This window comes from Fundulus heteroclitus, chromosome 19 (assembly GCF_011125445.2).
Source record: "Fundulus heteroclitus isolate FHET01 chromosome 19, MU-UCD_Fhet_4.1, whole genome shotgun sequence".
NCBI lineage: Eukaryota > Metazoa > Chordata > Actinopteri > Cyprinodontiformes > Fundulidae > Fundulus > Fundulus heteroclitus.
The window spans coordinates 18373957-18401628 of record NC_046379.1 but is presented as its reverse complement, the minus strand read 5'-3'; the positions used below and the strand labels follow the sequence as shown (position 1 = coordinate 18401628).

General features: G+C 38.4%; 1 protein-coding gene across 3 annotated transcripts in view; it reads right to left on the bottom strand.

Moving 5' to 3' along the window:
* Positions 1 to 27672, bottom strand: part of aqr (aquarius intron-binding spliceosomal factor) — a 96345-nt gene that overhangs the window by 45103 nt on the left and 23570 nt on the right. Inside the window, exons 20-32 of one of the 3 annotated variants that reach the window (XM_036150561.1) lie at positions 25397 to 25566; positions 24436 to 24677; positions 24090 to 24239; positions 22554 to 22623; positions 21157 to 21267; positions 20688 to 20797; positions 15690 to 15825; positions 14309 to 14518; positions 10312 to 10449; positions 10077 to 10148; positions 9715 to 9902; positions 9456 to 9627; positions 4481 to 4651 (exon numbers count right to left, since the gene is read on the bottom strand). In XM_036150561.1, coding sequence (XP_036006454.1) covers positions 4481 to 4651; positions 9456 to 9627; positions 9715 to 9902; positions 10077 to 10148; positions 10312 to 10449; positions 14309 to 14518; positions 15690 to 15825; positions 20688 to 20797; positions 21157 to 21267; positions 22554 to 22623; positions 24090 to 24239; positions 24436 to 24677; positions 25397 to 25566 — 1940 coding nt within the window. The remainder of the gene's footprint in view (positions 1 to 4480; positions 4652 to 9455; positions 9628 to 9714; positions 9903 to 10076; positions 10149 to 10311; positions 10450 to 14308; positions 14519 to 15689; positions 15826 to 20687; positions 20798 to 21156; positions 21268 to 22553; positions 22624 to 24089; positions 24240 to 24435; positions 24678 to 25396; positions 25567 to 27672) is intronic. The other 2 variants (XM_012861569.3, XM_036150560.1) reach the window with 2 other exon arrangements.

Sequence of the window (27672 nt, the reverse complement as noted above, 5' to 3'; positions counted from 1 at the left end):
CTGGGGAGTCCATTCATTCTTTTTCATAGTATCTCAGAGAATTCAATCAAGAGTCTTCAGTATTCATTATGCAACCATAATTGACATTTGGAGGCATTATGGTTGCATGATGACAATTAAGACACTTTAGTAGCCAATGTGGTCTTATTTATGGTTGTAACAGTGAGAGGTGCATCAATCAGAGTTTTTGGGGACTGGATTTTCCAATCACAAGCTTTGTCAACTTTTAACTATGAGGACCAAATTTTAGCCCATTCTAATTCTCGTTCAAGAAACTTTAATTAGGGACCACGTTCTACTGCAGCCTTTCCACGTGCGAAACTAGGGATGGGGGATATGGACAAAAATGTTTTTACCTACAATATTTAGTGTTATTTATTGGGACATTTTTGAGGTCTTTTTTAAGACAAATTTATGGCTGTTACTGCCATACACTGGAGTCAAAGACCAACAAACACCAAAAGATAACCCATTTTGATAAAAAGGTTTCCTCGGGACACCAGTTACATAAACAAGTGTAATCTTATCACTAATTAACTCCAAAAATCTTTTAAATTTATTGATGCTCTCATGGAACTAAAGTAGTAAAAATAATCATGACAATACTGTCAGTCTTTGGGGGTTTCAGACATTGTTAATTGGAATTTATGGTTGTCACGATAAATCAAAAATCTTATAGGATGTTTTCCACGATAATGATATGATCCCTATTTAGAACACTGATTTGTTTACAGTAGGAAAATCAAAAGCTGCATCTCGCTGTGCAACGAAGACAACTTGACAGCAGGACTCGCGTTCTAAACTGCCTTTAGCATTCTATGTTAGCAATTAGTGCATTTAGCATTACTAAAAAACAAAAAAACTGTCATTTGTATTAACTAATCAATGCCAACCTTTACATAAAAGAAATAGCTTTAGAACCCTCTGTGCTTCCCGTAATATTATTTGAAACACCTCAAGGTTTTTGAAAATAAGTAACTGAGTCTTCTTCACTCAGTAACATCACCCACACAGAAGAGTGTTGTTGTGACTAGATGGCACACTGGTTGGACAAGAAATGCAGATAACCACCCACTTCTGTTTAACAACTGAATTTTTTTTTTTTTTTGCATCCCTTTATATAAAACATTTAAGAGCGGAAAACCAAATTAACATTATCAACAAAATATAATGGAATCAAAAAACAGTACTGTGAAAAATGCAAGCATGATTGTGTTTTGTCTATAGAAACAGCTTTGTTGGTATTCAGATAAAAATGTAGGGCAATGCGTCTTATTTTGACACTTAGAATAGTGCTAACCGGCACTCCCCATCCTACTGAGTCTAATTAAAGCCATCAGAGTAAAGTAAGCAGGCTTTTGACATTTTGTTGGTTTAGACATTGTGGCACGTTGTCAGACACATTGCGGACCCGCTGCTCAGCGCCTGACCTTTCAGCCGCTAAGCATTTTTCCCGTAAGAGTCCCTCTTTCTGTTTCATCAAGCTCCCTCTCTGGCCATTTTTTCTTTTCATTTCAGCAGATCTAGCAGCCTGTCACTCCTGTCACTGTATCACTGGGTATGCACACTGACTAGGGATGTGAGCACTTTGACTGATGCTTTGTCTTAACTTTGCAAGACATCTTACATGGCTAAGCACAATTTCAGACTCACTGTCAGAACACAAAAAATACATTAGTGGGGGGGGGGGGAGGTATGGTTGCACAACAGAAGATTTAGACAAAAATAGGAAATAGAAGTAAACACATTTACCCTGCAGGTGTCCAACGTATCATTAATTTGGCCCTCAAACTGATATCATAAATGACTCAGTGGGATCCTGACCCATTTTCAAATTTTAAAAAGCAGCAAAGAGGCTACTTGAGACTTTGAGTCACAGATAATGTTAAGACCAAAATTATTCACAACCCTGGCAAATCCAGATTTAGGCAATCCTTTAATATTACCAACATGTTTATTCTGACAGGAAGTGTTATTGTTTTGAAATGACCAAGCGTCTCCCAACTTTAATACAAAAGAGAAACGATGGAACCTGCTTTAGATTCAAAGTCATGGCCTTCCAACCTCAAAGACATTGAGCTCATTACAGGAGATAAACAGTTAAAAATATTAGGGCTGTACAATTTTGCCAAAAGAGACATGCGGCAATGGACCGCGGGTCGGAGTTGAACCCGAGTCCGCATCGAGGACTAAGGCCTTTGTATATGGGTCGCACTACCCGCTGCGCCACCAGCGCGCCCCATGTTTTGTTCTCTAATAAGAAATAAAGCTGACTATACTAGAGACTCAAGACTTTTTAAATAAATTTTATAATCTAAAAAGACATCAACTACAATCAAACAACTTGCAATGTTTAGTTCACATCAAAATCTTTAGTCAACATGTAATTTTTAGAAATGTAATTTTATAATACATTTTTTTGAGCGTTAAAACTGTTTTGAAATTGCGGTGTCTGAAGAGGAGCCCCTCTCTGCAGTCTGCAGCTTCTTGTGTGTACATGTTTGCTCAGTGCATACATCATTAAGGCCTTGACGCGTCCATCTGCGTCTGTGGACCGCTTGGACACCCTGGACAGGACAAGCACCCCCCCCCCCCAATACGATTTTATCTCAGCTGAACACTCAGAGATCAAACATTTTCATTAAAGCTGCTTGTGCTTTCGTCACATTCTATTTTGTGCTATGCAACAAAGGCAAATGCTCATTACAAAACATTCTAAGAATATTTATATATATATATATATATATATATATATATATATATATATATATAAATAAAAATAGCCTGCTGCTTTATTTAATCAAACAAAAAAAATAAGGCAATGAATTATATGCAAAAAATTAAATATGGCCTTCAGTGGCAACTGGAAAAACTGGCCGGATTTAGAAATTGAGATGTTATGTACTGTTTATAGTCTACGAAAAATAAAAAAAAGAGGCAGATGATCTATTACGTAAGAATTGATAAAACAGTTATTAATTATCTGGAAAATGAATAACTTTCTCCATGTTTCTCTTCTGCTGTACAGTTTAAGTTTAAATGTATTTTTTTCATATTATTTAATCTTGTGTGCAAGTCTGGTTTCTTCTGTCTACTTGTTTTTGCCATTATCACGCTTGAATTTCCCCACTGTGGGACAATTAAGGTATTTCTATTCCATTCTATTCTATAATATGGACTAATGCCAATTAAAAGACTTGCCTACTGTCATTTTAACACTATTCTTCGAATGCTAGACACCATTAAGTGTGTGAAAACCCTAACAGCTAGAGAGCAAAAAAAAAAGTGGGTAGAGTAATAAGACAAACGAGAAAAAGCATGACCTTACAGCTTAAAACCATTTAAAAGTGAAACAGAACAGGAGTGGAAAGCTGTAATAGCGAGGTTCTGACTTATCAAGTAATAAAAGGAAAAAAAGACAAAATTAGACGACACAAGCTAAATGACGATATCCCAATAGTATCTTTTAGAGATAAAAAGAGCACATAATTCCCATTCCTGCAGCAACGCTCTCCCAATCAGCTGGTTAAAAGCAGGACCCTGCTTCATTTGGTCTTATGACCCGCAGCTATTCCCAGAGTCTCATGATCCGACCGAGCTGAATAAGAAAACAGTTTTTTCAACAAAATTAAGTCTCTTGATGACTCACTTTCTGCCACAGACAAGAAGCATGATTCATTTTAATTTCTGCCCTGCTGTATGTAACACATTCAGACTGAAAGACTGCAAAAATGAAAGATGCTCTTAAATATGCACCCTTACAGAGCGGTAGGCACCTTTGTTCCGGCTGATAACAGAAACACCAGGAGCTCTAAGAACCTCGAGAGCTGTGCGCGTTTTCTCAGAGCAACAGAGCAGAACAGGATGGACTTCGTTTGACATCTAAGGGTGTGAGGAAACTATTAATGACCGTATCTGGGTGTGTCTGTATGTTAGGCGGTTCTACCCTTAACCATTCAAAACCCCACGCGTATACATGAGGTGTAAAAACGTCTCCTGGGACTGTGGATTCCTTTCACATAAAAGCATAAAACACATGTCACCTTGAAAGGGATATTACATGAGAGGGTTGTGTTGCGGAGTTGAAACACTGGAACACAACGAGTACAGCTTGTTGAACGTTTGGGAATTTGTGCCAAAAAAACAGCCATAAATCTACTTCGAAAAAAAATAAAAGCTGTGCTACATTACATTTAGATAATATATTACTGTAATAAATCAGGCTAAATCAATAACAATTACCATTAAAAAATCATGATGATGTACAGTTGCAACCACTGTATATCATCTTTATACAAACACCATGTAAAAAGACACAACCCCAAACATACAGTATAGGAGACACCCTCACATTTCCTCCATGAAGACAAGCAGTCCCTTTCTTTGTGGTATATAGTAACACATTTGCTCTGATCCAGCTCTTTATTCATGCATTTTTTTTTTATTTATTTCCATGTGGTGAATTACCATTGGGTCTTACCTTATGAGGCTGCCCAAAGTAAGGGTTTGCAGCACATCGTTGGTTAATGACATCTCTGATCAGGTGTTTTTGCCCATTGTAGGTAGTCAGGACGCTGATTCGCTCCGACGGGTAGCCCAGCAGCCGCAGGTACATATAGAGAGCCACGGCGTACTCCGCCTCAGCCAGGTTCTTCACAAAAACAAAAAGATAGCAGGAAGAGTAGAATCAAATTATTCCTATTTGTTTGTCTGAGTGCTGAATAAAGCAGCATAAAGAACGAAGGAGAGACAAATGAACTGTCTCATGCCGTCTAAATCACTTTAGAGTTTGTTATCGCTTTAGCAAATATCAATCTAACATCATTTATGTTACTCCAAAGGAAAAAAAAGTCAACTTCATACACACTGCACAATGGATTTTCTGTAAACAGCTTTGCAGATAAGGATTTTTTTTGTACTGCAGTAATTTGACACCTGCAAACACAACATTTTCAAACTGGAATAAACTGAGATGTAACAGAGTGGAAACTGCAAGAAAATATAAAGTTTGAATCAAAACTGAGCTCTAGGTGTGTGTAAAATCAACATATTCAAATTAAAAATGTATTGTGAGAAGTAAATGTATACCATTTCAATGATTGATGGTTTAGTCTTTTATCCCTAAAAAGCACGTCTCCAGATTCCCGGACCTCCTTTTACGCACAGCGTGCTTTAAAAGCAGTGGTTACTGGTCAATGACCAACTTTCCAAATGACACATTTTTCTATCCCTGTGTTCTGGATCCAAAATCACCCCCTGCCTTTCAAATGTGACCACTAAAAAGAAAAACAAGCCAACTGTATGCATTATTCATTCAGTCTCAATTAAATGTGGACTGCAGCCTAACATCTTTGCTGGTAATTTATGCAGCTTCATTAACAGCTCCTGATCCAGCTGCACTGGAATCAACACATCAAAAACAATGGCAGCCTTTGTTCATTTTCTCCCATTAACCTGCCACCAAATTGAGCAAATACACGCATTTAAAAACACAGTGTGTGACGTTACACTTTATAGACGTTACAATCCATATAGCATACCAGACGCAAACTTACCAACATGTCATGCTTGGACGTGCACATATTTACAGAATATTGGTTTATTTTATCATAAAAACTCTACACCAAAGAGGAAAATTTGCTAGTGACTTTTCTGTGAATGGAAAAAAAAAGACGAATGACGATTCTCTTGTGGATTCTAAGCCAGTAGCTAAAAAAAAACATGATATTGAAGAGAAGAAAGAGCCTGATAAACCATTATAGTGGCTTTGTTTCTCTTCACTGTGTTATCAATTCGGGACCCTTTAGAGCTGAGAACAAAGAAAACAGTTGGGATATATGTTTTACATCCTCCAATTCCAGCTTTATCGTACTCATCCAGGTCTGGAAAATACTATAACAAACTCAATATGTTGAAGGCAGCCTAAGGACTCGGACCTCTAAATGAATGTAAAACATAAACTTCGTCATAACAGAGAAGCTGGTACTGGATAACTTAACAGCTTTTTGATTTGAATGATTGTAAAAGAAGCATGCCTTGGTTCTTGTAGTTTTGGCTGAATAGTTATAACACCTGAAACCCTCAGCCAGAACTATAACACATGAAGATATAACCGAATGTGATTTAAAACGTAATTAAGAAAATCTGGGCATATTTTGGAGCCTGTAAGGTCTGACGACATTACATTTAAGGCTTTTCTAAGACTTCACAGAAACAAACCGTAAAGACCCTAGAAACCAAACAAGCAGGTCAAATGTAACCTGATACGTTGGGCCACATAAAGACAGAGGATAATGAAAAGAAGGGTACTTGAGTGTAGTACAGACAACACTGGAAGTAAAATGAGATAAAAAATAACATTTAGCCTACTGGTGTATTAAACTTAGAACTTAAAACTGGAAAATGTGAGAAATGTTGATCAAAACGTTTTTTAAACAGCAAACGAAAATAATCTGAATGAAGTATCAATAGACACACTTATGTGTTCGGTTTCATCCTCTTGCCTGGGAAACAGGTAAAGTTAACGACACAATGGAGGCGCCTGTCCACTGTGGCTACACGCTCAGGAGGAGTGAATGCTGCAAGTCTATAGCTAAGTCTACCTGGACATAAGCAGTCAGAATAAAATCGGCCAATCGGAAACAAACACGGCAGTCGGAATATTGTGGTCTGATTAAGTTCAATAGGAATTAAAGTGTAATCCGAATGAGAGGGGTGGTTTATGCCTCTTGACAACCCGATCAGCATACATGTAAACACTTGTCAGGATCAAGTTATTCTGAACGTAGCAAGCTGACCTGAGTGTGCATGCGTGCCCTACATCAACATAATTTATTTCTATTTGAGTGGCTACACGCTATATCAGGAAGAAAAACGGCCTGTGTTCCTGATACAACCTATTAGTAACATTAAAAGAGCTTAAAATTATAAGTAATTCAGAAAAGTTTCAATCGTAATTAGATGCTGGTGCAAGTCCATCCTGGGCACGCAGAAGACTAACGAACACGTACGCTACTGCTTTGTTTGCTATTATTTGTTGTTCAACAAAGACGGAACTTCTTCTGCTGTGTTTTTTAAGGGGAATTATCCTGAATAAAGCCAGGTGCATATACACGCATTATGATCAGATTAATTGATTGTGTGCCCATATAAACAGGAAAATGCAATAACTTTTTGTTTTCTAAACTGGAGACATCTTAATCCAATCATGAAGTTTTGTGCACGTAAACATAGTGACTCAATACAATCTGCACAGTTTCTGTATGATTTGATTAAATTGACCTTGTAAATGGCCTTGAGATGACTTGTTGTGAATTGGTGCAGTACAAATAAACTGAATTGAATAGACATGGACCCAATATGGAAAATGCTTCAGTAAATATGGTGAAGAAGTAAAGCACTACACGTTGTTTATAGGTGATCCATTCCCAGTCAGCGCACAGCAGTGGTTGTATTAGTGTTTGCTCAGCTGTGGGAGGTATTCGACACGGACTGGAAACAACAACTTCTCTTGTGTCAACCGTCTTCCCCGTTTCCTAGCACAGTTAATGTGTGCGTGTTTCAAATGATCCTGGCAATTCCCTCGAGGAGCTTAAAAATGGCAAACGCAAATGGAGTTGAGTTTCATGTGACCTGGAGCCTTGAGAAGTGCACATGGTCTGGATTTAAGGACAAAAAGAAGCTGTACTCATGGAGTAATATGATTAAACTAATTGGACAGAGAGGTAAAATATTAAAGAAATTCTCCAAATTTTCCTTTTAGGAACAGCTCTACTTCGAATCAAGAACCATCAGCTGTTTCATATGTCTTTTTTTAGGAAAGTTTTTCATCTGAGGCATCTTAAAAATCTCTATATGCACTGCAGCTTTGTATCAATAATATATTTTGCAGTAATATTTGTGAATGACATTTGGTCACAGAGGGTGAAGTGGTGCAAAGCTAAAAGAGCTTATGAACCCAGCCCCCTGCCCACACTCAGTCTTCGAGTTTCAGCAATGTCATGATGAAACCCAATCTGGCTCCCGGTGTGAAGGACAAAGCCTCTGCTCTGCTCTGGGCAGCCACTGTAGGCTGCACGCTAGGCACAGCGAGCCATATAGCATACAAACTGATAGATGAGCCACTAAAACATAAAAATTAATGAACTGCAGTCCAACCACCAATTTAGAAGACACATTTAAAGGCTAGTGATGAAGATGATTTTATGCTTCATCAGTTTTAAGTCTGCAGGTATGTTGTCTTTGTAAAGGGCAGTAAATTCTGCTCAGGAGGTGCACGATGAATTTCAGTTGATTTAACATTTTTGCGCCGCCACCACAGATGTTACAGATAAAGTCGTTTCTCTTGTCATAAGACGTCACAAGCTGAAGAAACAAAGCAACGAGGACTCGTACTGAAAGGATGAAAATACTCTGTCACCAGAAACAGTTCGTTTGGCTCATTTTTACCACAAGAATAATATTTTTTTTGTTGTTGTTTTGTTTTGATCAGTCATTTAGCATTCATTGTATTTTATGTACACATTATGTTTAAGCACATTTTGTCATAAATGGTTCCTAAAGCTGGGCGATATGAAAATTAAAATTAAAAAAATTATTTTAAAAACTTTCATGTCAAATATTTTTTTCTGAGAGTTGACTTGAATTCAAAGTGCAACTAAATACAAGGTAACAAACGTGCTTGTGAAGCAAAATGGCAGCCCTGCCATTGCAAACAATGCAAAGAACAAAATGTTTGCTGCTAGTGGTTTTACACAATTCACAGGCTTCACTTCACTTGTGTAACCTCAAGTTAACTTAAAAGAAAATAAGTAAATAAGTAAATTAAAGTACCTCTCATTATGGTAAACAACGTAAGGGAAGGAGGACAGAAAGAAGGAAGGAAAGAAACAGAAGAAAGGAAGAATATGAGGCAGGAAGAAGGGATAGAGGAGCAGGGTCACTCAGAAACACAGGATAGGCAACAGGGAAGGGTTGCCACAGAGAACAAAGGAAGAAAGAAAAGAAAGAAAAGAAAGAAGGTCATCAGAGAGGAAGAAAGGAAGGGAGAAGACGAGAAAGTAATGAATGCCAAAAATATAAACACAATAAAGGGAAAGAGCAAGAAGGAAAGACATGAGGGAAGAAGAAAAGAGGGCTGAAAGGAAGGAAGGAAGGAAGGAAGGAAGGAAGGAAGGAAGGACACATGATCAGCACAAGGAAAGAAGGAAAGATCGACGGATCGACAGCATAGCAGCTAGAAATACTTGTATATGTGCTGAGCTTCTGTTGTTTCCATTATTGAGTAATTAGCAATTGCTTTTAAGAGCTAATTGTATTAATTACTCATGTAATTTTTTTGTATCTTTTGAGACCTAATTGTTTATATGTGGCAGTAAAACATTTTTTTGTTTTTTTTGTTTACCCATTTCGGATAAATATTCTTGATATTGTCTATAGAGATGTTGCAAACTGACCTGGTAAAAGTAAGGGTTGGGTTCAGATTCTCCCACCCCATTGAAGTCCTCCACATTGATCAGCTGGAAGTCGAAGGTCAGACCGGGGTTGGGTACCTGGAACTCGGGAAGTTCCTGGACGTGAGGCAGGTTCCCGAGGTGTTTGTAGCGCCAGTTGTACAGGTTACAAAGGCTGAGGACGGCAAAACAGATGCAGAGAACTCAGACTCCAAATTAGATCAATTTAAACCTGGCCCCTTGTCTTCCCACTAGGACCTACCTTGCACGTGCTCGGCCCTGTGCATCCAAGTCGACAGTAGGAACCCCCAAACGCACAAATCTGGTAAACAGAGACTGCTCCATGTTGGAGTACTTCTGGAAGGCCATGTTCTTGATGACTGGGGGCAGCTGGTGGTGGTCTCCGATCATGATCCAACGCTTCAGCCTGCTGTAGCCATCCTCTGGGTTCTACAGATCACAGGAAAAACCAGGTTAAGGGCAGCCGTACAAGTTTAAAAAGACACTCTGTCCATGTGGTTTAAGATGCACTGTTAATTTACCAAGAAAAGTAGCTATTTCACCCGATGAATTAACATCCAACTTGTAAAAGTCAGTTATACTTTCCAAATGACTCAATGTTACCTGTAACAGCAGAGGGATGAAGGTCTCAATCTCAAGAATCTGTGCAGCCTCCTCCATCAGGATGTTGTCGTACTAATAGAGAGAACATAAATGATGGTTTTAGTAACTAAATTAAAAGGTATATATATATATATATATATATATATATATATATATATATATATATATATATATATATATATATATATATATATATATATATATCTTGTTGTTGGCATCAAATTAGCAGCGTCACCTTAAATCCTAGCTCCACCAGGTCATGCCGTTTGAGTGCAGCGTGTGTGCAGGTCATGGCGATGATTTTAGCTTCCTTCACCAGGAGATACTTGGAGCGGTCCAGTCCGCTTCTCAGCAGCTCAAAGGCCCTAAACTCCTGTCAGGGGAGATAAAAAGTGGGGATCTGGACTTTAAGAACTGTGGCATTTGATAAGAGGTAGAATTGGGAGCATACTGGGGAAAAAAATTGCAATCAAGCTTAACGGCATATTTATTTCTGAAAAAAAAATTGATTTGCTGTGTTTTGTAAACACTATGAAAATTTCATTTTGGTATAACTGTAAAAAGTGAAAGACTTGTAATAATCGATGCAATGGAAAATCCCAGTCATGCCAGAATCAAACTGGTAGACAGAGAAGGGAACCAGAACTTTACCACGACTGAAAAACAAAACTAAGTGTTTTTCCTAGATAACTTCAGTTAGGTAACCAAAAAATACTACGTACAAAAACTATAACTCTAACCCTACTTTGAGAACATATCCTCAGTGGGATATGTTGTAAGGAAGCAGATTTTTTAAAATTATTCTATCTTTATACTTTTTCTTTTAATAGTAATATAACATTTTATTTAGCTACTCTTCAAAACCTTTTCTTAGGCTGGCTTTTACTTGAAATTCACTACTTGTCATATTTTTGAGCAAACTCTATAAAGCATTTGAAAAAAAAACACAAAAAAAAAAAAAACAGCGTTCAAACTTCTGAACCCTGAAACTCTGAATGACCTGAAAATTAGTTATAGTCTCCTTAAAAAATTAAAAAGACATACAGTATGTGGGGCTTCTATCACATTTTCAATTTGATCTTAATACCTTTGATGTTATATCTTTTTTTAATTAATAATTTGATTCTTATTATTGCCCAGTTATCAAGAATTTGGATCTCCTTGAATAATGTTTAAGGACTTCTGACTCGGCGATAGATGCAGCTATCTGTAGGTGTTCTGCTGAAAACAACGTTCTCATCATATACGTGTATGCATGCGGTTTGTTTTGGTTCTGTATACATGTTTATCCAATTCCTCCTTCTTGTTGCGTTTATCAATGCACCGCAACATGACCTCACTTCTAAAGAAACCAACAAGCTGCTACGTGGTGGAGTACACTCAGTATGATTAATTGCTCAATAAGAGCAACCCCGATTCTAGTGCAATGTGAAGACAAAGAAACGTTATCGGCCCTAAAATCTACAACAGATTACCTCAGCATGTCAGTATCTTGATATTACAAATGACTGTGGGTCTAAAGCGGTCGGGGGGGAAAATTTGGTCTTTTTTCCTGCAGCCCCAGAAGCTGTGGAGAGACGAGAGAGGAGGAAGGGAGAGCGACATTCGGACAGCGCTGTGGGTATAAATATTTGATGTGTTACTATTTTAGCATTAATATTAAACCAATCAAAACATGCAATATTGATGAAGTCTACTTTTAACCATCATGGCCTCAGACGGAAGAGTAAAACCTAAATAGTAAGTATTTGCAGAAATTGATGAGTGAGCAAAAAGAATAAAAGAAAAAAAACTGGAATAACTGTAAAGGAGGAGACGTCTACACAAAAACTACGAAGCAACACTTTATCTCAATACATTCCTGAGCAGTCCTACGACGGCTTATTTAAAACTGCTTTTTCATTCAGAAGGTAGCTGGATCAGCAACCGCAGCAGGATGTTACTTTTGCTACCTTGCGCCACGTACAGCACCCTCTCCTAATGGGCGAGCAGATTTCACTGCAGCATTGGGTGAGGCCGAGGGAGGAGGGAGAGGCGCTGCGATGCAGTGATACGGAGGCCAGCCAGATAAATCAAGGTCACCACACGACACATGTCGAGATATTACCTCTAGCAAATAACTTTCTTTATTGCTTTTTGGAAACCACCTCGGTGTTCATATAAATCAGATATATTTGCAGTTATTCCTACAGAAGCAGTCGATGAGCTGAGAGGAAATGATAACACTTATTCTGGTGTGCTTTCAAGTGTGCGTTAGTGTGAAAACAAGTACAAAAAAAAACAAAAAAACTAAAGGAGCCTTAATACTTTTGTTTAGATGGTTATTTTCTCAGACTGTTGAACCCATTTATCATTGGACAAAAATATTGTTGAGCATTTGACCGCATGCTTATATGATCATTGATGAAAAGAACAATGGTAACACGAGAGCTCTGCAGACACAGTGTTGAACCAGCCTCCAGTAATCTACAGTATATATATATATATATATATATATATATATATATATATATATATATATATATAGTGCCGGTCAGAAAAGCAGCAAGTTGTGCATGACAAAACGTGCAACATCTGGACCTGCAGCTGGCAGACAGTTCGGGAAAACAACCGAATACAGCTGGCAAAGCTTTTCCGTGTCGAGCAAAAAGAATAAGAGAGTAAGCCGTTTGTCCCGATATACGGTATGCGGGGCCAAGCAAAAGTAAACCTACGGCCAGAACGTTTACCCGTATTGTATAACAAACACAGACAGATTTCAATTTGACCTGATAGACCAGCAGAAAGTACTTGGGAAAAGTGTGGGCTGCATTTCTATTTAGCTGCTTTGAGTGAATACTTTGAAGCACCACGTTTCGCAGCCACTGAGCTACAAGTCTGTACAATTCTCTACCAGCTTTGTGTATCTAAAATGAAAAGAGCGCATACAAAACGGTGAGTTCAGCAGTGCTAATTATCCAACGAATGTGGATTGATTTTGGTCTAGTTTGATCAGCGCATCGTCTACCGCACGTTTTCTGTGCCACCTTAATGACTTAGAGGCAAACTTTGAATGGGACGTCTTGATGCTCTCTGTCAATAATGACTTCCTTCTTGCCAATTTTTTATGAAAGCAAACGTTGTAAATTGGCAACCTGTCAATGATCTTCTCAGCTAAATTAAATTTCGTGGGAATTCAACAAAAATGAATGCTCATGGTCTTGAAATATAACAGTTCTTCCTGAGACGCTCGAAACTTGTGCTATTGTTTATTTAATACTGAGATAAATTTATACACAGCTGGACTCCAGCGACTACCGGTAATTAGGTGATTTCTGAAGGCTTGCACTGGAGTTTTCTAGCGGTTCCAGATTACAGGTGGATGAATACAAATGCATGCTGCACGTTTCCTATGTTTACTTGTTAAATTTTTTTTGAAAACCACAGATTTCTTCCACTTAACGAATATGTAATACTTTGTGCTGACCTCTCAAAAACCAAATGATATACACAGAGTAGGGGTGGGCGATATGGATTAAAAAATATATCTCCGATTTTATCATATCAAATCCGATTAATTGATTTTTTCCTCCTTTTTGTTTGAAAAAAGAAATTAAAGAAATTATTTTAAAACCTTGCTTCCTATGTCAAGCATTTCGTCAGGGAGTTGACCTGAATTCAAAGTGCGACTTAAAACAAGCTGTGAAACATGCTTGTAAAACAAGATGGCAGCCGTGCCATTATAAACAATGAAAATATAACAAAACATTTGCTGCTAGTGGTATTACACATTGAGCTAAGAACAGGCTTCACTGCACTTGTGAACTTCAAACTAAGTTAAAAAATAAAGTAAATAAGTAAATGAAGTACCTCGCATTATAGTAAAAAAAGTTTTCATTTCACAATATTTTGACAATACATTTGCCTAAACATATATTCAGCATCACATGCTGTTCTCTTCATGGAAACCCAATGAGTGTATTGGCAAAATAAAATCCAGATTTTCCAAAAATGAAATCTTAAAGAATTGTAAATTCGAATTAATCGATTAAATCGATTTATCGCCCAGCCCTAACACAGAGGTAAAAAGTTCAAAGGGTATCTGAATACCTTTGCAAGGCACTGTAGATACAAGTTGTGATTGATGCTCTAGAAATAAAATGGCCTCCCTTCACCCCCCTCAGATAACCTCTATATATCATTGAGCGTATCTCAGCAGTGGAGAAACCAGTGGACGATTTAAAACGCCTCACCTCCAGCTGCGTAAATATTTTCTTGATGTGGCGATAGCAGCCCTCCGCGATGTCCATGTCCTCCTCGTAGGATCGACCCTTGAAGACAGGCTGCGGCGCGTTGGAGAAGTATTTGTGGAAGGGGAAGTGTGCAGCAACAGCCTCCACCTCCACCTGCTTGCCCTGTTGAGGTTTGACTTTGCTCATGTACTGCTCCCAGCGCGATATCACCTGTGGAGAGGAGAGAAATCATGAACTTACAGAAAGAGCTCTAGATTTGATCTCCATTTGGTTCTAACTGGTGCATACAAGTTTGCTTTTTACGGTCACTGAGGTACTGCATAAAACACACAAAACTGAACAAATGAGAACAGATAGTCCCCCCCTTAACAAACGGTGTTGTGAAACTAATAAAGCAGCTTCAACCAAACAGCAGGTTGTTCTATAAATAATCCAATAAAAAAAAAAAAAAAACATAAAAAAACTGAGTGTAACTTAGGCGAGACACCTTGAAGACTTAAGTGCAAGTTGCAAACCTGTTTGTATCAAAAGATGTGATCACAATGGAAACATGTGAATACACACGATATTGTAACGAATCATGAACAAGTGCTTGCCTGATTTATTAAGGTTTCGCTACTGAAATGTCGCTTCTGTTTTGTGGGGAAAAAAAAGAAATCAGAGTAAATCCAGTCTCTCTCAAGCACCAAGGGTATTGTGCACCCTTGGATTATTTAAGTACCATGCGTTCAAGCTCTCTAATCTATTGGGTGACATGTTGCTCAAAGGAGCATTAAACAAAATTTCACCACTAGGTTGGCTTCAAGCACTGTCTGTAAGACCAAAACAAGACAAAGACATGTGACAAGCCACGCCTCTCTCTACCTCCATCCCAGCTGCAGCCCACCACCCCACACACCTTTCCCTTTTCGCCTCGTCCCGGCATATTTGCAAGGGAGAAATACACAGCCAAACAGCATCACCTTTGAGAGGTATACTATATAAGAGCATGTATAGTATAGAATCAGGAGTAAACAGTAATAGCTCTAAAATATTTGCACTTTCAGCACAAAACTCAGGGAGTTAGGGGAAATAAAACTTCTGATATGTAAGGAGTTGATTAGTATAAGATGTCTGAGTAAAAGGATGGAGATCACAGAAATGCAAAATATCTCTGGAGTCTCTCTTGCTCGGAGAAATCAATAACATAATCCAACCGATTTCAAATTAATTTAACTGGTTGTAGAAGAACAGAAGAAGAATAAAAGAGAAAAACAAGTTGGACCAAGATATTATTTGGAAACCAAAACCATTTCACTTGCTCACACTATTAAATACTCTAAGTGCAAAATGAGGGGAAAAAAATGAATGTTTGAGCAGACATTCCTACGGTTATGCTTACCTGATAGAGGTAGAAGTGCCCCGCAGTCTCACAGGTATAAGACACGTCTCCTGGCACATCCAAGCTCTCCTGTAATCTTCCCACCTCTCTGAGAAGCTCCAGTCTTCTAGCAAGGACATAGTTCACTCTGCCGTACCTGTACAAAAATACAACTCAATTATAGATGTGTAAGTGGATTTGCACAATCATATTATATTGTTTCATTTTAACATCGATGCAACAGTCATGTTAGTTTGAAATCATAAAAAGTCACTCTTTTACATGTAAATTATTTCCTAAAACAAATATTTCATCCTGTTATTACTGATTTTTCTATATGATTATACGTTAATATGTTAAAACGATTCAAATATTACAGAGAAAAGGGAGATTGGATTAATTTCAATTCTTCTGTGTCTCTTTTTTTTGTTGTTGCAGCCAGACATTTCTGAAAAGCAATGAGCCATGTCAGACACACGCAGGGAAGTAGGCGGGGTCATGAGGGTGATATTAGAGGTGAGCGCTATTTTTAGACCATCTTCAAAGATCCTCAGTCAGCAAATGACACGTTGAGGATCAACACAAATGAGGATCATACAGCCCTGCCTGTTTGGGCCAGAATAAAATTAAAAATGGAAAGTGAACCGGCTGGTGACAAACGCAACCGCCTTGTATTTAGTCCAGACTTGTGTTAAACCTGAACAAGGACAATGTATTTGTTTCTCCCCTTATTTTTCAGCTCTTAAAAATAAAGCTAACCACATTGCTTCTACTTTTAAATTCTCAATAAAACAGAAAAATGTCTGCCATGTATTGCACAAGGTTGTACTTTCCCCTTTGTCTGACAATAAATGTAGCTTTGCCATCCATTTTTTATCCTACCTTGTAGAAAGTGTTAATTAAAACCCTCTGGCTCTCTGCTCTAGCTGGTGTCAGTGGGGTAGAAGAAGTGTGGAGTCTGCATGTCGTTAGGAGGCAGCAAGGCGGGGGGAACATGTTGGACGTGGCTCACTATAGCTCTTTCACATTTCTGTTTTTGCATTATTTAAAAATGGAAGTTTGACTGCTTTCAAGTCAAGATCCCGGTTTACATACAGCACTGAACACAACAGGCACACATAGCAGTCAAATAACATGGGAAAGAGAGAAATCTCCCCCCACTGTAGTTCAGAGGAAGTCTGAAAGTATAATTACTTTGGTAATTTACACTGACGCCTGTAAGGAAGCTTTAAATAGTATCACTATAGGAACTACATTAATATCTGTGATATGGTGCTATTTATATACAGAAAATTGCTCAAAAATGGTCGGACTGATTTGTTCGCTGGTGGTGTTAAATATAGCAGCGAGCATGGCGAGCTGTAAATGCTTGGAGTATCTTGAGCCAAGTCAGTCATGAGAGCTCAAAATGCGACGCTACATCATAGTCGACCTGCCGAGGACATGAGTCACTGGCCTTCAAGGCAATTCACACACAAAATTAGTGTTTAAGAGCTGAAAGCAGTTGTAAGTTCTGCAACAGGACTTTAAGCGTTGTTGTTAGATATTTGCAATGCAAGAAGTTCGATTTAGGGTTTTACTTTATTTTTATTGAAGACAAATAAACTAGTAATGTATATTTCAGCATGTAGAGCCTGACGTACCTCACTAGGTTTGCTTTTGATGAAATAAAACAAAGGATTTCTATAATGGGTTAAATTTTATATTGAAACATCATGGCTACATAAAACATACATCCTTGTGTGGGCATTAAGGACATGCAAAAGCAATCAAGGCGAATACATTACTTTGCATGACCGGCATACGACGCTTTAATGCACGGCACTTGAAATGTGATATCTTACCATCCGCTGCATCCAAGCAGCCTTTAGTGATTTCAATATTGCAAACACTGATATTGAAATGTAAGATAGGCACCAGCAACCCCCGCGACCCCATGAGGGATAAAGCGGTTTAGAAAATGGATGGATGGGGCTGCACAGTGGCGCAGTGAGTAGCGCTGTTGCCTTGCAGCAAGAAGGTCCTGGGTTCGAGTACACCCCTGGGTCTTTCTGCATGGAGTTTGCATGTTCTCCCTGTGCATGCGTGGGTTCCTCCCACAGTCCAAAAACATGACTGTTAGGTTAATTGGCTTCTCCAAATTGTCCTTAGGTGTGAGTGTGTGTGTGAAAGGTTCTTTGTCCTGTTTGTCTCTGTGTTGCCCTGTGACAGACTGGCGACCTGTCCAGGGTGTACCCTGCCTCTCGCCCAGTGAACGCTGGAGATAGGCACCAGCAACCCCCGCGACCCCATGAGGGATAAAGCGGTTTAGAAAATGGATGGATGGATGATATTGAAATGTATTGTGAAGCTTTAGAGCTGCAGGGCAAGGATTTTTTATGTTGACCACTTGTATAGAGAAGGCTGTCTCGTATACATTCAAGTAAAGACACCAGAAAACACCCATGAAATGAGCCTCAAGTTACCGAACCAGTAGCTTTAAACGAAACGAGAAACAACATTGAACACTGGAAGGGCCATGTAAGCATTTAAAAATACGTTTGAGGTTTGATCATTTATTAAAACTTCGGAAGATCATCCTCTTTGGTTTCCTAAGAGCATAACAGTAAAGTGATCTGATGGGCTTCCTGTCCAAGTTCTTAATCCCCCTAATAGATAATCCTCAGTGGCTCAGCTGCTGCTTCTGTCCAAAAGGTTGAATGATAATTTAGATAGGAATGGAAAAAAAATCCTTACTGAATTGAAGGAAAATTGTCTGGTTGGTCTGAATCTATGCAAGTCTGCTTTTGGAACTCTACTTTTTACATATTGACCTTAGTTAAATAGAAAAATAATTCTACTTTATGGCAAGATATTTTGATTCTGAAATGTGTTTGATATGTTGCACCATTTATTCCAGCATGTAAATCATTGCAGTCAATCAAAGAATGAAGCCTAGAGAAACAGCATATCTACACATCGTTTTCCAAACAATCAACGTCAGACTTGGCTTTTCAAATTGTGCTACAATCCAATCCAAATATTAAGAAACTTCTGTAGAAACAGAATAAATATCCCTGCTTGCAACATACAGATCTGCATCATCTACCATTTTTCGGACTATAATTCGCTCTGGAAGATGAGTCGCATCAGTCAAAAAAAATGTGTCATAAAGAGAAAAAAAACATTTAAAGTCTCACGGACTATAAATCGCATTTATTTGAAAATTTATTTCACAAAATCCAAGACTAAAAATTGACATTTAATCTGGTAGGTCAACTTATTCAATTACACAACTGCATCCACAATCAGCTGAAAAACATGGAACATTCCTGGGAAGTTCAGTGGAGTAGATTAGCATAATAACTCCAACCAGCAAGGTTCTTGCCAGCACATTTCAACGTAATGGGGCATTATGCTGAAAGTTGTCAAAATTACGCTTAAATTAGACTATGACCGTAACAGTGCTACATGCTGAACTAACAGTATGACACGGATGTTTGAGAGCAACATAGAAGGATCAGTAAAGCTCTTGAATGTGCATCAGCGAAGTTGTAAGGCACCCGGACAGCATAAGCTAAAGCTAGCTGTTATTAGCTTCATGGACAGCCCAAAGATGGAGTTCTGTCGCCGTCTGGGCTTCCCCTTTGAGCTGCACCACGCAATGCTGAATGCATTATGAAACAGCGAAACAACATACAAACGTGCTTGGTTTTTGTTGTCTATAAGTTCATGTTTCAATTCATTTTCAATTAGTACAGGAGGAGCATATAGCCTAGATGGTAGGTTATAGATGGTAATGTTTGCTTCTTGGTTCATGTTGGTCAGTATACTTTACCATTAAAAAAATATATATATTTTATATACGTCGCACCTAACTATAAGTCGCCGGATCAGCCAAACTATGAAAAAAAAAAGTGTGACTAATTGTCTGAAAAATTCGGTACATACCTCTAGAAACTTGCTCTCGGACATGATTAGTAATGATATACATGACATAAAATCAAGGGGGTCAAGATTTTGGCCCTGGGGTACACCAGTAATAATTGTTTGGAACAATTACTTACTCCCCCTTACAACGGCAACCCACTGTAGAGTAGAAATAAACTGGTTTGATTGTTTCCTATTAACGAATATACTGTTCCAAGTATTTTACCTCGATCAAATGATGATTGGATTTTTTTTTAAACATAGAAGTAATTACCAGTTCAGCTTCTCTGTCAGAAGAGCTGTGCTGTGTATGTTGGAATCAGAACCTTCACCAAAGCCTAATAACCATTCTGATGGTTTTAAAAGAAGATTAGGTGCATTTATTCATGCAGTCATTTGTGAATTTATTTATTTAATTACGGTATGCTATCACACTTTTTTAAATCCCCTACCAAATAAATATAGATGAAACTCCCTGTGAGCTACATCCAAACATTAACAAACAATCAAAACAAATGGCAGCATGTGTCTAACAATGACTAATATACCATTGTTATTTGATAGTATTTATTAATTGAATAACTACATGGAGTGATTTTTTAAAGATCTATGCAATCAAAGCAACTTGAGATTAATTTAAGTTCATATTAGCTGGGAGTTAATACTGTGCTCTAATCATCAAACCAGCCCAGAAATAACAGGTTTATAACTTTAAGTGGAGTCTTGCTCCAGTTCTATACCGCGATAAAACTTGAGCCGCTTTCTTAAATGCCAATTAACGAAGCAGCTTGCACCATTTGATGTTTACGTATGTAAAGAGTTGATCAAACAGAGATTGAAGGAACAAAATCTTTTGATTAGTGAAACGGGGCTGAGAATGAAGCAAAGCCTGATAAAGTCAAGCAAGGTCCACATGAGGTTATTGAGTAGCCCCGTCGCTGTGCTGAACTCATTAAGTACATGGGCAGCTGTTTTCAGGACAAACGGTAAGTCGGCTTATCAGCTGGATGCCCTTTCACACATGATTGTGAGTTTATGTTGCCCGAGTCCCCATGTGACCCATCAGTCTGTGCGTGTGTTGTTTTTCCACTGGTTTCCCATTGCCCTCACCTGCTGAAGTCTTTCTCTGTTTCAAGCTCCTCCTCTCCGTGGCCAAGACGCAGGAGGTGGCGCTCGTCGATGTCTAGAGCCATAATCTTTTCAAAGAGCTGGTTCAAAGCCTGGTATAGGAGAGAAAATAAGCAAGAAAGTTCAATTTCTATTTAGTTGACGTTTGTTTTAAGCCAGTTAAAAATGTATTACTAATAGCATAAAGAAATATTCTACTGGGAATAACTACAGGAGGGGGATTATTATTGAGCTATGCTTCTGATGGATAAGGTTCCTTCTGGCAAACTTCCACCAGTGTAAAACAAGAGCAGATTACTTTATGATTTAATACTTAAGGGGAGGGCTGTGGCACAAAGGAGCTTAAGTTTTTGCCGTTGTGGTATAAATGAACTGGGAACTCTCTAGACGCTTATTTCAGCAGTGCTTGCAACACCTTTTTCCCTGTTTCTTCGCGTTTGTGTGTACTGACCTGATTTGAGTGGGTGACTATGAGAGTCCTTTGCTCAGGGAAATTGTGATAGAGGTTTGAGATGATCTGAACAGCCACGTCTGTCTTTCCGGTACCCGGCGGCCCTACAACCTGGAGACAAAACAGCCAGACACAAAGATATCAAGAGGTACTATCAGGACTGAGCAGAGACTCTATGTTTTTTTCATATCCATGTTTCATACTGGTGCTCAAATTTCCAGCGCTCTCAGTCCTTTGAACACAAATTCTAGGATATAAATAGAAAATGCACAATGACATTTTAAAGATATTTTTCTACAGAGGTCAGGCCTGAATCTCTGGACAAATGGATGGGTGGAGAGATCGATACACTGGCAAAAAAAAAGATGGATGAATAAATTGATAGAGGGTTGGTCAAACGGCTGGATGGACAAACCAACATTTAGATGGATGGATGGATGTGACGTTTAGATAATGGGAAGGAGAATAAATTGTTGAAATACCAACAATGTTTCATACCTATTTAGTCCTAGAAAACACTGAAATTGAAACTAATATCGCCCCAATGTTTTCCAGATTGTACAAAACCCCCTGAATTATATTCATCTGACAGCCTGAGTTTTAGTACTTCACCACCACAATAAAGCGATGCTCTCATGAAAGCGGCGCATTGCACTGTTCGCTGCAAACTGCAGTAAGGTAGGTAAGGACAGAGAGCCAGCGGGGAGAATAAATTACACTTCCAGGCTTTCTTTTAAACCTACCATGTAAATATTACGGCCACTTCATTACTGTGCACAAGTTATCATGATAACAACCTCGGGCCATATTTACTCAACTAACGAGAAGCGGGAGATGTGGTTATATCTAATTCACTAAATAAATATTCATGAAACAGGTTGCTTTTAGTATGAGTCTCTCAGGTGAGTAATTTCTGCTAAAAATAGTAAGCCTAATTACATATGCATACATAAATCACCGCATAATCATCTCCTTGGTTTCCCTACACGAGAGCTAGCTAAACCAGGCGCTAGAGCGTGCTTGTTGCCGGCCGCTAATGAATGTGGTGTAAACCAAGAGGGAAGGTTAGAAGAGGTGAAGAGGGGACAAGATGAGAGCATGCATGTGGCGTTGACCCTGCTGATAGCTTCTTTGTCATATTAAACTCCACTAGCGGCACACTTAAAGAACCCACATCCCGCTGCTGGCTTTCATTCACCACAATGGAATGTGTTACAGCATCTTCGTATCTAAATAGCAGGTTGGACAGTGGTGAATACTCGAATAGTTTTATAAACCGTTAGTTACAGCGTCAGAACTCAGAGGCTGCAGGCTACTGCTTTTTATTATTTTTACATTTATATTACAATTCATTCCATATATAATAAAACTAAACTTTAGGGGGGAAAAAACCTTACCATTGTTAGTCCAGGCTGCATCCCAGCTCGAATGGCTTCAATCTGAGTAGGTGTGAACTGAATCGTGTTCCTGCAGTGTGCAAAGCCAAAGTTAATCAGCCGGCTGACTCGTTTCATTTATTGAACTTCTTTGACAGGACTAAAGCATTTGTATTATTTGTTTTACCAAAGAAAAGCTTTTAGTGTTACATATGGTAAAGAGATATATCTCAGCTAGGGCTGGTAAATATGGAGAAAAAATTCATATCTCGATATTTTTAGACTGAATGCCGATATACATTATTTATCTCAATATGATTTTCTATTCATAAAGTAATTATAAAAAGGCATCTCTAAATCAAAGCTTTATCTCAAATGTCTCACAGGCACAGTTTTTGAAAGACAGCCGTAGGCAAGTATGAGAAATATGTATATGTCCAAACTATAGCCTGGCCTAAGTATAGGGAACAAATGGTTGCCACATTGCTTAGTAAAAATGAAACTTCTCAACCTAACACGGCGTAGGCGATGACAAGTCAAAAACCAGTGTAACGAAATGACGAGGTAAGCTGGTTTATGTGACTATATTTTCTGTGCAGAGACTCAGAATGGTACTCGGCAGTTTGTTTGACCCCATAATGCCTGAAAACATGGCTGACAACAGGGCATGCTTCCAGTGAGACTACAGCTGGTGTCCTGGGTGATGTTCTCCCATATCTGGGTCAGGACATCACTGAGTTCCTGGAAAGTCTGAGGTGCAGCCGTACACTCAGAGTAAAGACAATGTCCCAGAGGTGTTCTATAGGATTTAGGTCAGGCCACCATGGGAGCTAGTCGATAATATCAATTCCTTCATCTTCCAGGAACTGCCTGCACGTTCTCATCACCGGGCATTGTTGTGCACCAAGAGGATCCCTGGATCCACTCCACAATCATAGGGTTTGATTTTGGATAACTGCATTTCATCCTAAAGTCTAATGGCGATCAGAGGTCTATAGGTTCCTCCGTGAATATACTTCCTCAGACCATGACTGACCCACCATCAAACCAGTCATGCCGAATGACGATACAAGCAACATAACGTTCTCCAGGAATTCCCCAGATCCTTTCACGTCTGTCACATATGCTCAGGGAGAACCCTATCTCAGCTGTGAAAAACCACCAAAGTTACTGGAACTGATCAAAACCCCTGTATGCTTTATTAACTCAGCAATTCAGAACCCCGGATGTTGAACTGGCTTGAGGCTGTCCTCTGATTAAAAATGTCCTTTTACTTTTATGAGCAGTGGACAAATCAAGTGTTACAATCTCCCATAAACAAACCAAGCAGAAAACCCAGCAATAAAATCCCCGTAATTAATCTGTGTTGCGTTATGCATGGCTAATATAGTCTCTATTTGATGCATAACAATTATCTTTAAGGACATCAATTCCATCAAAACTGCAACACAATAACAATTACACACCTCTATATGGTTTATTCAAACATTTTCAGCATAGCAGACTGATGTGGCCCATCATGTTAATAACAGATGAGTCTGAGAGTGGTGCTCTCACCTTTTGGGCTGGTTGTAGGGGTACGGCCCACGGTTGGGGGCCACATATGGTTCCACAATCAAGGTTTTATCTTCCTCGCTGTTTTTCTCTTCGTCATCGGCCTTTCTCTTCTGCCCTTTGTCTTTTGTGTTTGAGATTGGAAACTTGATTCTGAAAAAAAAAAAAGGAAAAGAGGGTTAATATCATAAACTCTAAGTAATTCAAATAAATGACAGAATAACAGAAAGGACATTAGACTTGTTTAGAAAGTAAATAAAGGTAGTGATTATGTATACAAGCATTAATTAAATAAAAAAAAAATTATTTAAAATGTGTCTTGTGTAGATTTAAAATTTTGGATTTTCACCTGAAAGGAGGGACTTGAAGTTCAGCGTTCTCCTCAGCAACCTTTATGGTGTGACCAGGAAAGCACGACCGCAAGTGGTCCAGGGACAGGAAGGTGTCGTTGAAGTCCAACGTCGAGATCTGATTGGGCATCTTGGAGTAGTGGGCGCTGCCTGGGTCACCGTAGCCAAGGATGATGTCGTGGAGCCAGTCTGGGACAACACATTCAGTGTTCATCAGGTGCCTGATCGTCTCCAGCACCGCCTGAAAACACAGTGAACGGATATCTAAGATAAATCAGAATAAGGAGCAGCCATCTCTCCAGAGGTGGTTTAGTAGAATAAGATCTAATGGACCAGAGGTAATATTATGACAACGCATTATACTTAGACAAACTACAGATGTTCTAGAACTGTTCCCATCAAGCACCAGAGAGGGAAAGACACTACATTTATACCCATTAGGGTTCCTATTCACTTATTGTATCAGAATTTCTGATTTTTTTGAGACCCAAAATTCCCAATTTCTCAGTTCTTTTTAGACCATTTTTAAAGTATAAATACAGATATTTACATAGACAAGACATCTATACATTGATGACGGGGAGTTCTTAGGTTCAGAGAGGATGTATAGATAAACTTATGGATAAATAAACCTGTTAGGTAATGTGAGAGGAAAAAATAGAACTCTAAAAATATGTTGGAAAAGAGACTATGGAAGAAAATATTTTTTCCCATAGTCTCTTTTCCATCCTTATGGAAACCAGCGAAATATTTAAATCAAATTGCACACTTTTCCAAATTGCTTGAGAACTCGTTTTTTTTTTTCTTTCTGTACTTATGGGAAAGAAAATGATTATTGAGTAACAGGATAAGGAGAATAAAGAAATATCATGTGCGCATCGTCACAGGATGGTGCTTTTAGGAGCAAAGCTCAAGGTCGCCAAATAAAATGCTAAATTATCTTCAGCTTTTAGTCCTTACCTTGAAATTGTTCTCCTTGGGTTTGCGTCTCATGATGACGTTGAACGTCTCGTATGGGTCTTCGGTGCCATTCTGAATACTGCTGGTCATGTCCTGCTGATACTGGTTCGGGTCGAGCCACACGCGGAAAGTTCTGCTGTCCCCACGCAGCTTAGGTTTGGGCTCGGGTCCTGATTGAAGAGGGAGGAAGGAGAAGACATAACCATCCTTCTCATCGGCAAGTATTGGCCATTAATGCTAGACTGGGTGAACAGCAGCGTTGGGGCTTATTCCTTTTAGATTTTAGATTACCAACAGATAGAAATCTTTTATTTATTTTTTTACAATACAACCACAAGCTTGATTCTGTTATTTAGCTTGAATTTTACGAGACAGACCAACACAAACACTGCAGAAACTGAAAATAAGTTAAATTTTCTTAAAATTAGTGTATCTGTCCTTGATTTGAGCAGGTAAATAAGATGATCTGCCAATAGAATAAAATTTGTGCACTTAAAATAGGAACAATTCATCTCTATCATCTTATTTCAAGTGCAGGATGTCTAATTATCTTAATTTAGGGGTTAAAATACTCATTCCATTGGCAAATGATCATATTTACCTGCTCAGATCAAGGACAAAAAACACTATGTTTAAGAACATTTTGCTTATTTTAGATCCGTTTTTGCAGTGAAGTAGCACAGAATTATAAACTGAAAGAAAAATTATGTTTTCAAAAATGTTTTTACAAATGAAGAGCCGCAGATATTTTTTTCAATATCTCAATGTCAAATTTATTTCTATAGCACATTTAATACAGATGCCTCTGTTCAAAGTGCTGTACACGGCCACAACAAAACATACAAGTATGTATGTATCGTACAAAATAACAAATACACAAAATATATCTATAAAGAAAATAAAGAAAACCAACTAGGGAACATTACGTTGGTCCGCCACATAAAACTCCAATAAAAAATGTTTAAATCTGTGGTTTTATTGTAGAAAACATGGGAAAAGTTAAAAGGCAAGACTGTTACTTTCAGCTAATAAAACGGCAAGAAATAAAACGAGAAGTTTTCGTTCCTCTGGAAATACTTCTACTGTATTTAAAACAGCACAGCTTCTAAAACCAGACAAGAGTCAATTGTGACTAAAAAAATAAGTGGATCTTATTTTGTTTACTCATACCCAACCGAAGCCTTCAGCAAACGCTCGGTGATTTATGTGACATGGACACACCACCCGGCTAACCGCACAACCACTTATCCCTGTTGGGGATCTGAAAGTTTAACCAAGCCCACTCTGGCAGGACATGTCTCCTGGCATTGTGTCTACTTAGAAAACCCTTCCTTCTCCATATTTGATCAAAGCAGATGAGACAGGATAAGGAAAAGGGTGCTTCGGCGAAGGGACACATGCTCTAAGGGGAAGACTAGGAAGGTGCTTGCAGGGGAGCTTAGGTGAAGCCACAGAAGACAACCTTGTAGCGTCGGCTCAATAAACAGAGGCTGTGATTCATCGGCCAGTCAGTGACGGAGATATGAACTTTATCATTAGGTATTAGCTGAGTTGGAACATACTTTACTCAATTATTTAGGCTAATTCCAAAATATCTTACATGTTAAATCAATTTATTTATGTTTTATAATGGGGGATTAAATACAACTACAACAATGTTGTGCTTGTAAAATCTTTTCTTATTTAGTCTTTAAATGGCACATTTTCCACAACCCCAAACTCAAGCAACTGGTCCCAAATAATAACAGTGTTTCTAAAAGTATTGTCAATTGTATTTTGCAGTTTGTTATTTTCTGAAAAGCACAAAAACAAATCTCCAAGATTCAGATTAAAGCTGGGATGAAAAACAATGTTTACTAAAGACAGATTTCACTGCATCCCAAATTACGGAGATCGGACGTTGCGTAGACCATCCAGTAGGGTTGGGCGATACATTTTATTCATTAATTCAAATTTACAACTGCTGACGATTTAATTTTGAAAAAAATCAAGATTTTTTTTTTGCCTATCCCCTTTTCTAGGTTTCCATGAAACTTTGCACTACATCAGTCCCAAACGGGGAAATTGTGATAATAGCATTCAGTATTGAAGATATGTTTAAGAAAATATATTGTGAATATACTCCAAAGAGGAAACCCTATTACCCTAAGACAAGGCACTTTGTTTTATCCATTCACTTATTTTTTAAGTTGGTGTAAAGTGAAGTGAAGCCTGTCACACAACTAGCTAGAAAAGCAGGAAATATGCAACGCAAAAGAATATTCCAAAAGGGCGTT